The sequence below is a fragment of the Epinephelus moara genome, chromosome 1 (assembly GCF_006386435.1).
Source record: "Epinephelus moara isolate mb chromosome 1, YSFRI_EMoa_1.0, whole genome shotgun sequence".
Taxonomy (NCBI): Eukaryota; Metazoa; Chordata; class Actinopteri; order Perciformes; family Serranidae; genus Epinephelus; species Epinephelus moara.
This window is the reverse complement of record NC_065506.1, coordinates 30363824-30375165: the sequence shown is the minus strand read 5'-3', so window position 1 is coordinate 30375165 and position 11342 is coordinate 30363824. Positions and strand designations below refer to the sequence as shown.

General features: G+C 38.9%; 1 protein-coding gene across 2 annotated transcripts in view; it reads right to left on the bottom strand.

The window, feature by feature from the left end:
- Positions 1-3258: 3258 nt before the first annotated feature.
- kif18a (kinesin family member 18A) overlaps positions 3259-11342 on the bottom strand; it is a 34477-nt gene continuing 26393 nt past the window's right edge. The window contains exons 15-18 of one of the 2 annotated variants that reach the window (XM_050040228.1): positions 10243-10624; positions 5172-5264; positions 4856-4956; positions 3259-4068 (exon numbers count right to left, since the gene is read on the bottom strand). In XM_050040228.1, coding sequence (XP_049896185.1) covers positions 3932-4068; positions 4856-4956; positions 5172-5264; positions 10243-10624 — 713 coding nt within the window. In that variant the 3' untranslated portion in view covers positions 3259-3931. The remainder of the gene's footprint in view (positions 4069-4855; positions 4957-5171; positions 5265-10242; positions 10625-11342) is intronic. The other variant, XM_050040237.1, reaches the window with a different exon arrangement.

Sequence of the window (11342 nt, the reverse complement as noted above, 5' to 3'; positions counted from 1 at the left end):
AGCTGGTGCCCGTAACGTCACGTGTGGTGATGCGATAAAAATTTCCAAAATGAGCAGTTCCTGGTGTGTGGACATGTCTTTGTATTTTTGTATTTGTTCTTCTGTCCTGCACCCAGAATTTATCGTTTTAGGATGTGCGTACTGTTTTTTGAATCTTTTATATTTAGCCATCTCAACAGTTATTCATTACTTCAAGCTATAAATAATTCCACTGTTTATCCTTTTCAGTTACAGTAAAACTTTAATTAAAAGCCCAGGCTATTATTTGCTTAAATCACTGATATCAACAGGCCTGTATTTGGGACAGGCCTTTAATTCCTTTTATACAAAACTGTTGCTCAGCAAAGATCAGGAAATACAATGAAATGGTTTATTTAAACCAGTATGAATATTACTTTTATGATAAATTAGGCTTCAGATAATATATCAGTTATGAATCATTCATTTTATCTAGCTCCGACAGACAGCACGTCAGAGATAGTGAGTCATGGCATCCGGCACACTGACACAACACCACTTTATCCTGTTAAAACAATACTCACTACTTGGATTAATTTTTATGAAAAACTCTTTAATTTTTTTGATCTGAGGACCCTTATGGACTAAAGAATATGAATAACTTACAGGGACATAATTTGGAGGTTATATACATGAGAGGAACTAATTTAAAAAACATGAACTGCTTGGCAACCAGACCAGGCCTCTAATAGAGACAGGCCTTTATTTGTCAAAATGTGCAGCCACACCGGGCTAGTTAAAGAGAAAGAGATGATTGTACTTACGCTATTCTTGTCCTCCAATTTCATCAGCTGTCTTCAGTCTATCTTAATACTCTTACAGACCTTACCTTGATACTTGATGTAATAGTGACTCATAAGTACCAAGATATGTACGTCTTGAAATACGTTGGAAAATACAGCTAGTCTCAAGAAATGTAAAAGGCACCTCACTAATGGATAAACTGCAATCAAGCCGGCAGTCACTATAATCTCCATGGTCACATAAGCTAACAATACAACTGTAGTGCATCCATGCTGTCTGCTTCTCCCACTGCCAAACCAGAACACTCTACTCCTAAGAGGTGTGTTACGCTAAGCTAGCTTGTTACATGTTAGTTATGCTAACGAACTATTTAGCCATTACTTTTAGCTAATTAAAACCGTTTATATCTTAAAACCAACTTTATCATTACTCACTATTTCAAACATTTATTACTTTTTGGGTCACTCATGTTATGCAGCGACTTTTTGGCCACGTAACTTCTGCAGGAATAAAGAGTTTTCATGTTTCTTTGCTTTAAGTAAGAACAGGGTCAAGTTAGCGTTAGCTTACTGAGTGCTCCAGATTTAGCTAGCTTACCTCGACAGATAACGAGAGCTTCATCAAATATGTTTTTACTTTTTTCAGTTTCACCTCAAAGGGTGAAAATTTAAAGTGATTAAAATTATGAAACATTAGAAAAAAGACAGGAGTAAAGGTTTATACTCACCATAGTTTTCTTCTTTCAGCTCCCTCCAAACACGTCTTCTGCTCTTCTTCTTGGGTTGTAATGGTACACTGCCACCATCTTCTGATTTGAAGTGTGGATCAGACATTAGATCATACACATTAATCCTGCACTGCATACTCCACTTCACAGGTTTATTAATGTTTTTATGTTAAGAGTATATATGAAAGGATTATTGAAGTCCTGCATCACCCTATTTGGGTTCATTTTACAGTAAAGACCTGCTTGTTTTACGTTATCCTGCTTATTACACAGCGTCTTACTGAAGAAAGCTAAAATTTGACACAAAATATTGATTACAAAATGATTTCATTGACTAAAAAAAATTAATTGTGTGCTCAGAACTGCAGTCCAGTTGGATTGCTAATGTTCAGTATCTCCAAAATGGCCGACTTCCGTATCGATGACGGACTGTGAAATGCTCTATAAAACAATTAAAGAATATTTTAAGTATTTTTATGGCATATAGTTCTTGCAGTTTAGTACTTTGCACTAGGGACATGCTAAAATAAAGTTGGGCATCACCAAATCAATTCGCAAATGTGAATTAACGTATTTTTTAAATGCATTTTTCTGTGTTTATGTGATAAAGAAGGCTGAGTAGACGAACACTTACCTCTGCACGGTGATATCGGATGTAGTTTGGTAGAAAGAAAATAGTCCCTACATGACGGTAATGATTTCTGGAAAGAAGCATTGCTGTTGAGTTTTTCAAATGTATGGTTTTTTTTGGCACTTTGAGCACAAGCCGTGTGCCATTTAGTTCGATATGTTGTCGCACACATGCCACATGGTTTTGCGCCCTCAAATTCATTGTTTTCAATGTAGACGCACTCAAACACCAGTGACACTCGATAAACTGATTCAACTTTTGGAATGCAGCAGCATGCATCACATGTGACGAGGAACAACCAATCACAGCTGAGAGATATTTTTCCCTTCTTCCGCAAATATCAGTCAGAAAAATATGCATAAGTTGATCATTTCAGTGCAGGGCTGCCAGAGCCACATTCAGGATTTCAGGTAAATGTTAAGGTTGCTGACAACGTTGGACACAACCACCCGCCATCCTCTTGAAAGCTTGCACAGAAAAGGCACAAAAGTAGCAACCAGCGCTGGCCCCTTATACCGGAGAGAGGGCAGACATCTCTACAGCCAATATCTCCGACACTCTGCAACTCACACCAAAACAATCTAGCTTGATAAACAGCACTACAGGTAAGAGGAGAAATATATAGTTTTGATTTTGGGGTGAACTGTCCCTTTAATGTCAAAATAGCTATTTTGTAAAATGAGTGAGATATTCCACCATCATTTCATAAGCACCCTGCCAACTGCAGACTTTTTTTTATAAATGTTTTGGAGGCGAGTGTTTGAGTTAGTGGTAACACCTCTGTCAGGATTGACTGTGGAGTCTGTGCTGTGTTGAATGGTGAAATACACTTATCATCCACAATCCCCACGAGGCATTGGTAGAGACAAATGGCATCCTATCAATCACTGCACTCAGAGCTCACCATTTTTCCTAAAGGCATATGAAACAGTTGCTTTTCAACAGGAAGACAACGAAGAAGTTATCTTTTTGAGTTATGCTGAGCGACTCCTGGGTCAATTCAATTTTTCTCGCCATTGTATTTTTCACCTTCCCTGAGCCTCTCCTACATCGCTTATTTATCGTCAGAACATCTTGTAACCATAACTTCGTCGAAAACCACACTCAGGCATCAATAGCACAAAAAAGCAGATGGTACATTTTAGAAAGGGATTTATTTAATAAAAAACAGCCAAAGATCCTGTTATAGGTAGTTTTATTATGAATTATCTATAACCCCAAGTTATTAACTGTACAAAAAAAGGGATAAAAAATAAAAACAGATCAGCGTAGACCAGTTTCAGTTCTCTTTTCTCAGCCATACCTCCATTTGCTGTCATGTATAGTCCTACCTCTGATATTAGCTGCCCTGGGAAGTGTGGTCATCTACCGGACCCATCATTTTTTTAGAGAAAAGTTCAAAGTAAATGAAGTATGTAAAACACAGAGCATCCACAGGACATGTTTAATTTCTGGCTGTTAGTGTGACATTGATGTTTTAAAATATATCTTCAAATCTAGAAGTTTAGAAATGAGAAAGAATAGGTCTTAAAACAATTAAAAGAACAATCTAAAGAGATGAACGATAACTATACAATGCTTATATACAATCAAGTAAAATTCCACTGCAGCCTGAGGCTAAATCAAAGACAATAACAAAATAGTGCAACTTATATTACAATGTGTCTCATTACCTTAGCGTCCAACACAGTGGAAGACTTTTTTTTTTAGGTGTTAAGAAAACATTTTGAAAAGATGAATAAGGTTTGAAGAGGATAGAGAATGAATATCTTCATAAAGGCATAATAGACTGACACAAACACGATGTTGCGCTACATCCGTTTGGCCACTCGTTTTAACTGCTGGGACGTTTTATAGAAAATGGACTTGGACTTCTGAGGTTCGAGTAGGTTGAGGTTTCCTTCCGAAATGCTCCTCACAACTCGCCGAGGCTTGTTCTCCTCTGAACCTGACGAGAGACACCAAACAAGGAGTAGTATCAAGATTAAACAGAAGTATGGCTCTGAACAAATGCATGATCACAGTTAAAGCGTCACACAAATAAAACAAACAGTCAGTGTTTGGGTTATTAAAGAGACACAAGACAAAATAAATCAGTTGCACTTTCATCAATCTGGAAATCCATCGGTAAACTGTTAACTGTTAACGTTAGCCGTTAGTGGTGTCTGTAATAACCATAGACTGTATAAAAATAAGGTAATAATAAACGGTCCGTGAATAAAATATTTTTTCCAGTGGANAGCAGCAAAGCTAACATCAGGACGTCATCTGTTAAAAGCCTCCCGTTGTCGGATACGACATGAAACTACTCCAGTTAGCTCAATCATGTTGTAACTCAGACATCCACTGGAATTTTTTTTTTTTTTCTTTTCACGTTGACGAGATGGCGTTTTGGGTGGAGCGGTCGCTATGGACGCGGAGCTTGCAAACTCAAAGCCCCGCCTTCCCCCCCCCTCTAGTCGTCTTTCACACAGGGCTGCTGACAGATTCTACAATGTAAATTGCCGAATCTGTCTTGAGAGATTACACTTTCATAGACTTTACAGCAGTTCTCAGCTGTGAAGACGGTTGTTTAAATTAAAATTTAACTGAAAACACATTTTTCAAAGTGTCTTATGTACATTTGAACTCCTGGTCCTAACGCTATGTAGTGTGATTTGTTATCACTGTATATGCATTTTATCTTAAGTGTCTGGATTTCTTCTGCATCTGTGTTGGTCTGTGTTGACACTTACCAGCAAAGCGATGCACTCTGAGTGGTCTCAGGGCCACCGAGGGGTCTTTCTTTATGCGCTTCGGTGCCGAGAAACCCTGTGTTAACTCTGCTTTGATGCTGCTACAGTGAATAAAATGGACAGGGAAAAAAAAAAAAAAAATGCATTCAGACACAACATCAATAGGACTCCCTCCAGATAACACTCACAGCCTGCTATTAGTTTTGTTATTTTGGTGACAGTTGTATACAGATTTAGTCTCAAATAATCATAAATATATCAAAACAGTAAGGTCATTTACATGGATATAAGAAAAAAAAAGCCAGAGGCATATTACCTGTTAAATTTACGCTTTCCTTGTGCAGCAGACGTCATGCTCATGTAGGTTGGGTTGGCTCGTCTCACCTCTTGTAAAGACGGCATCTGTTGTCTACAGAGCAGAGGTTCATGTTACCACGACTGACTGGACCTCTCATGAGCATTTCCCTTTGTATTCAATATCATGACTAATGAATAAAATACCTTATGACTCATCATTTTGTTTGTGTTTGTACTACAAAAGCCACGTGAATACAAATCTGAAGTTTTGATATCTGATGCTTCGTTTGGATGCACCTGCATTCACAAATTTGGATATGCAAACTTCGTTGTCTCTCAGATAAATCTGAAGCAGCATTTTGCTTTCTCGTGGCACCTCCAGGTAACAAGATGGGATCAATTGTGAGTGTGTCTGTTTTCACATCATCCTAATTTCAGAATTGTTACATTAACTATCCATAAGACTCAGATTTGACCGACTCCAGCCAAGGAAAAGACAGATTTGGCATGAAGTTAAATTAAACATCTTTTAGCCTCTTATAATTAGTCTGTGGCTAAATACCCTTGAGCAGGTTCATACTTGCTGATGTGAGGTTTAAATTGACAAACCCAAGATTGAGGACAAGCTGCAACCAGTACACTGCTGACTGGGTTTAGCTTTGGCCCCAAAAGCAATGCCAAAGTGAGCACATATTCCGCTGCAGGACACAACCACACTGCGCCAAATGTTTGTAGACTGACCATGACACTGAGCGAGTCCTATGAGCTGCTGGTGGCATCTAACATGTAGCAACTGTGTTTGGAAACCTACCCGAGGAAATCAACCTGCTAAAGTCTGTATCAACTTTTATGTAATTAACTTTAACCTGTAATTTCCCTTCTGTTAATAAGCTTTCTTGTTATTGATCAGCCAGGTCTCTACATTTGTTTTGTTGGCGTTTAAAGCCTTTTCTTTATCTATGCCCCTGTCTGCTACACTTTGCATGAACACTGTCCGCAGAACCACCACTCACCCACTTCTCTGTAGTTACCAGAGTAAAACTAATGCACAGTTTCTCCAAGTTTTTTAATCTTCTCTTTTAAAAGGGCGTTCATCATTTAGGCCCCGATCATTTAGCTGCTTTTTTGTAATTCTTTTCAATGAAAGTGAAGTGTTTTGCTCGCTGCTTTTAATTTCCTGAGTGCCTCAGATTTTTGCTGGTGCGTCCTGAGCGTCCCTGAGTTTGAATAAACTTTAAGTCAGCGTGGAAAAGTGTCGGACATCATTGCCGTTTTTTAAATCTTCATATGGTCCAACTGGAAGAATTTAGAGGTGAGCCTTTTGTGGTAGCAATGACAACAAGTAGTAGCGTAGTTGGTTTGTGTGAAGCTAATGTTAGCTCACTTTCAACATCGCCCGAGGCAAATCGCAAGACATATCTGACCAAACCGACATCTTAACTACTTTCTAATGTTTTACCAACCGTAATTAAGCTTGACAATTGACAACAGATTGTCAAACTCTCCCTGAATCATCCTAAAATAAGCTTTGAACCAAACATCAACCAGACAAAGCTCTTGGACCAGCTGGTGGGACTCCCTGTGATTTCTCCTTTTCCTGAGGGTCTCATATACCCTCATGGATCCATTTCCCTGTGACCAACATCCTATTTGGGAGCAGCCTGTCACGCTTAATCTGAGCCAGAACAGGTGCCCTCTGCCTCTCAGTTTTTTATGCAGATTTTGTAGGTAGAGATCTGTGAGTTTACTTCACAGCAAAATAGCAGTTATGCTAAGGACAGGTGATTCTGTGGTTGCCTAGCAACGATTAAAAAAAAAAGACGCAGCAAGCTGCAAAAAGCGCTCTGTCTGATTGAAGCCTTACACTGTTAGCACCATCTTCAATGGCCTTGTACTGAGAAATATTCACAAAAGGTAATGCCTTTTCTTGCTATCTAAATGCAGTAGCTTTCCTTTGAGATTTGACCTGTCGGTTGACGGACAACCTTCGTAACCAGGTGTTAAGTGCTCTTATAAAGCCCGGATTAGCCCCGATCTTTAGTATGTTAGGAAAAACAACTCCTCATGATACAATATTATTGCAGATTGGCACACATGTTCCCAGACAAATGTCATTTCCTTGATTGAGGCGATGCATTTTGGTCTCGAGGTTGGTAAGGAACAAATAAACTGATACAGGCTCAGTGTGTTAACGTGAAGGCTCATCTGCTTGAAGCATCATTCACTGACACAAACCCTGTCTGCTGCTATGGCTCCAAATGTTTCCTATTCTGTTTGCCACTTCTCAGCTGACTTAAGCCTCTTGGCCCAATGTTCCAGTCTGGAAACTCGCTGCTGGGGAGAATACTTAGACTGTTTGCACTCGAGTCTCTGTCTTGTTTTGAATAAGGTTTGGTGGATTTACCACTTCTGAATGGTTTCGTTGCCATCCAGACTGAGCGTCTTTTACACACAATCCGCCGATTGCTTTGAAACTTTCAGTGGGTAGCCAGAGGGACGTGTTTTCAGATTGTTTTTAAACATTTTATGGAACTGATTCAAAAAATGCAATAGATGTTTTTTTTTAAAAATATAATATGCATATATGTATATTTCTCTGTTTATTGCACAGAAGTGTGCTTGAAAATTCGGTTAATTTATGCTTTCAGGGAGTTATGTTTAATTCAAAATGTGTGGTATAGGAATTACCTGGGTTTAAGAGACATGAATACTGAACAAATGTTTAATTACCGTGCTTTTTTAAAATAGAGTTAGACATTTTACCAAGATTAGCAAGAGCGACATAAGGAGTGTTTTTCCATCTGTACAAATTTCTTAAGAAACACCAAGAAAAATAAGGATGTCCCTGATATTTTAACTCCATTAAAAAAGTTAATGACATCCGTTATTTGTGTTTGATATTCTTATTTAAAGCTTCAGAACAACTCATTCAGAGATTCCTGATGAAGGTTTTAGATTTTAGCCCTCATTGCTAGCTGACACATAAAAAAGGAAGGCGAATACATTTATTTTGTTAAATCTCGAAGCCCATCAAAAGTGACAAAATAAATTGGAATATAAATTATATGAAGTGTTTTGATGGCAGTGATGCAGACAGGTTTCTTCTGATGGGCATTTTAGGTGGTGGTCCCTGTTTCATATCTGCCTGTTTCCTCCACCTAAAATAAAGAACAATCACTAACAGTTAACAGAAAATAAACAAAGCAGCAATAAAATTAGTTCAACCTAATTTACAATGCACATTAATAAACATCAACCAGTCATAATTGTTTTGGTGTGAATTGCCGAGTGTTGGAGATATTGACTTTAAAAGGGATTTTGTGAACATCTATGCGGCTGTTTAACCAACTTAACTTGTGTTTCTTTTTCTCTTGTCTGGACAAGAACTTAGGGATCAAAACATTATCTGCTGCTAAGCTGTTGGCTACTGATTGGACAATTGCTTGCTTGTCAAGACATTAACAATATTAGCTCAAATAAACCTTTGATGTGCGAGACACCTGGGTGATTGTGAGAGCAGAACAGAGAAGAATGAGAAGTACAACATAACTGAGAAATACAAAGGCATGTGTGTGACATCAGATAGAAGCTAATGTTAGAGACACACTGCGTTCCAATACCCATACTACCATACTATATAGTATGCCAAAAATACCAGGATGTTGTACTACATCCAGTCCCATTTTGCAGTATGGAAACCAGCATGCCTCTCTGGCTTTTCTGACCCACAATCCATTGCGCAGCGGACTATATGTCACATCGACTGAGCCGCAAACAGATGACAGCTGACTGACAGCTGTTAGACGTCACAATGATGAATGACAGCGCATTAGAGTAACTGATGACCAGTCGAATAGTAATAATAGGAATATTGATCGTTTAAGTGAACGAAATAATCATAAATATCACAAACAACAACAGGACATAACTATAAAAATAACTGACAGAGAATTACAGACGTAACTTCACTGTCGTAAATATAATATAGCAGTTAGAAGTAGCTGGATTCTACAGTCTGTGGAGTTATAACTTTTAACCACGTACAATGCAAAGTACCAAAAGAAGAGCTCTCTGGGTTGATCTCCATCTCTGGCAAACTTGGTGAATGCCGATTTTATTTTTTTATATATATTCAAGGTAACAGATATAAAAGCGAGAGGGTCAAAGTTCAGGGTGTAATATTATGAAGTAGCATGTCCCCATTGTGTGCACACTGCATGCAACAGTACATACTTTTTAAGGGCAGCTGCAGCACCTACTGAAGGTAAAAAGGAACAGCATACAATTCAGATCGCACTCACAAACTCAGAATTAAAACATGATGAAGGGCATATGTTTTGGACAAAAATGTATTTGTTGCTGCCAACTAACTGCTCTGTATATCATGGAGGTTAACTGTATAATTATGCTAATATTGGCCGCTGGTGTAGCTCTGCTGTAACACTTTAACAAGGGGGGCTGCTAAAAACACTCCCTGGCTCACTCTGCATTGCTGGAAGGTGCATGTTGAGATAAATTGTTTTGTGAACAGGAGGCAAGAAAGTGCGACAAATGGTTGTGATACTTCGTGGCAGCTGCTGCAGCTTCTCCCTCTGAACTTGATTTATAAAAATGTATGGTATGTCTACGGTCAGATTGTGATGTTATATCAGTTTGGGTTTCTGCTGTGACAGCAGTATTTTCCTCTTCCCCAAAGTGTCTGAGCTCCCGTGAAGAGGAGTGTTTCCCGTGGTCTTTCTCACAATATTTCCTGTTTATGTGGAGAGAAGTGTACGCTACTGTAGCAGTAAATTTTGGAGGGACCACAGGCGTGCAGTAGGCGGTATGTGGGTGTATCGATGCATTCGTTTACAACTACTTCAACGTGTTAAAAGGCTGCGCCATATGGACTGCCAAGAGAACCAATATACTGAATGTGTAGAGTCAAGAGAACTGTAATCCACACAACAAGCCAACCTGAGAAATGACTTGTAGTGTTATCTAACGCACTCTCAGAAGGGAGGAAACATCTTCTGAAATCACATGAAGTGAGTCTACACTCTTTAATATCTTAAAACCAAAAGAACATTGAAGACATGAATATTTCTAACCTTTTGCTAGGAATCTGGTTCCCTTCCTTCGCCTTGGGAGGATGGAGTAGGTGGCTGGGGCCTGAAAAGTCTGTGGACGTTGATTCTCGACAGGGACTGCCGGTGCTTATTATGATGGTTGCATTAGCTGCAGTTTGATCATCATTGTCCAGAACTTCAAACGTCATGTTGGGATCCATGGCGCTGGAGGAGCTCAGTGGCAGGGCCTGAACAGTTTTTTGAGAAGGTTCTGGTGTGCACTGGAGCGGGAACATGCCCTCCTCAAACGCTCCGGCCTTGGCCGTGGCACGGGGGCTTTGTGGTGGCAGTGATGCGGACAGGTTTCTTCTGATGGGCATTCTGGGAAGTGGTTCCTGTTTTATATCTGTCTGTTTTCCTGCACCTAAAATAAAGATCAATCACTAACAGTAAATAGAAGATAAACAAAGCAGCAATAAAATTAATTCAACCTAATTTACAATGCACATTAATAAACAACCTAGACAGATTAAGCTTGAAAAAAGCTGATCTTGGCACTCTGACAGAGTAAAAACCTTGAAAACAACTTCTTACTATCAACGATATGGTCCTACGAAAACACATTTTCACCAAAGTTAGAACTGTTTTGGTTATTTCGCATAAGAGATTTGTGTTTTTATGACATTACTGTTGAATTTTTCAAACGTTTTTTTTGGCACTTTGATCACCAAGAGTGCCATCTCGTTCCATTATATTCAAGAAGGTGCAGACATCTCTACTGCTGATATATCAGTCTAGATCAATCAATCTATTAATCTAGATTGACTAACAGCACTATGGGTAAGAGGGAAAATATGTACTTTTGATTTTGGGGTGAACTATTTCCTTAAGATGTGAAAGCTTGTATGGGTTTTTAATAAGGAACTGTTTATCATAAAGCAAATAAAAAATATTACAGATGACAGCCAAATTGGACTGGAGCAGACTGAAAGGGGAATGCCTCTGTACTCTGCTTTCTATACCCTGTATTCATTTTCTTTCATAAAATATTACCTCTGTCTGCAGCCCAGTGTTCATAGGTCCAAATGTTGTGTGTGGTCACATGACATAGGCTGTGCTTTGGCAGCTACATCAACATGTTA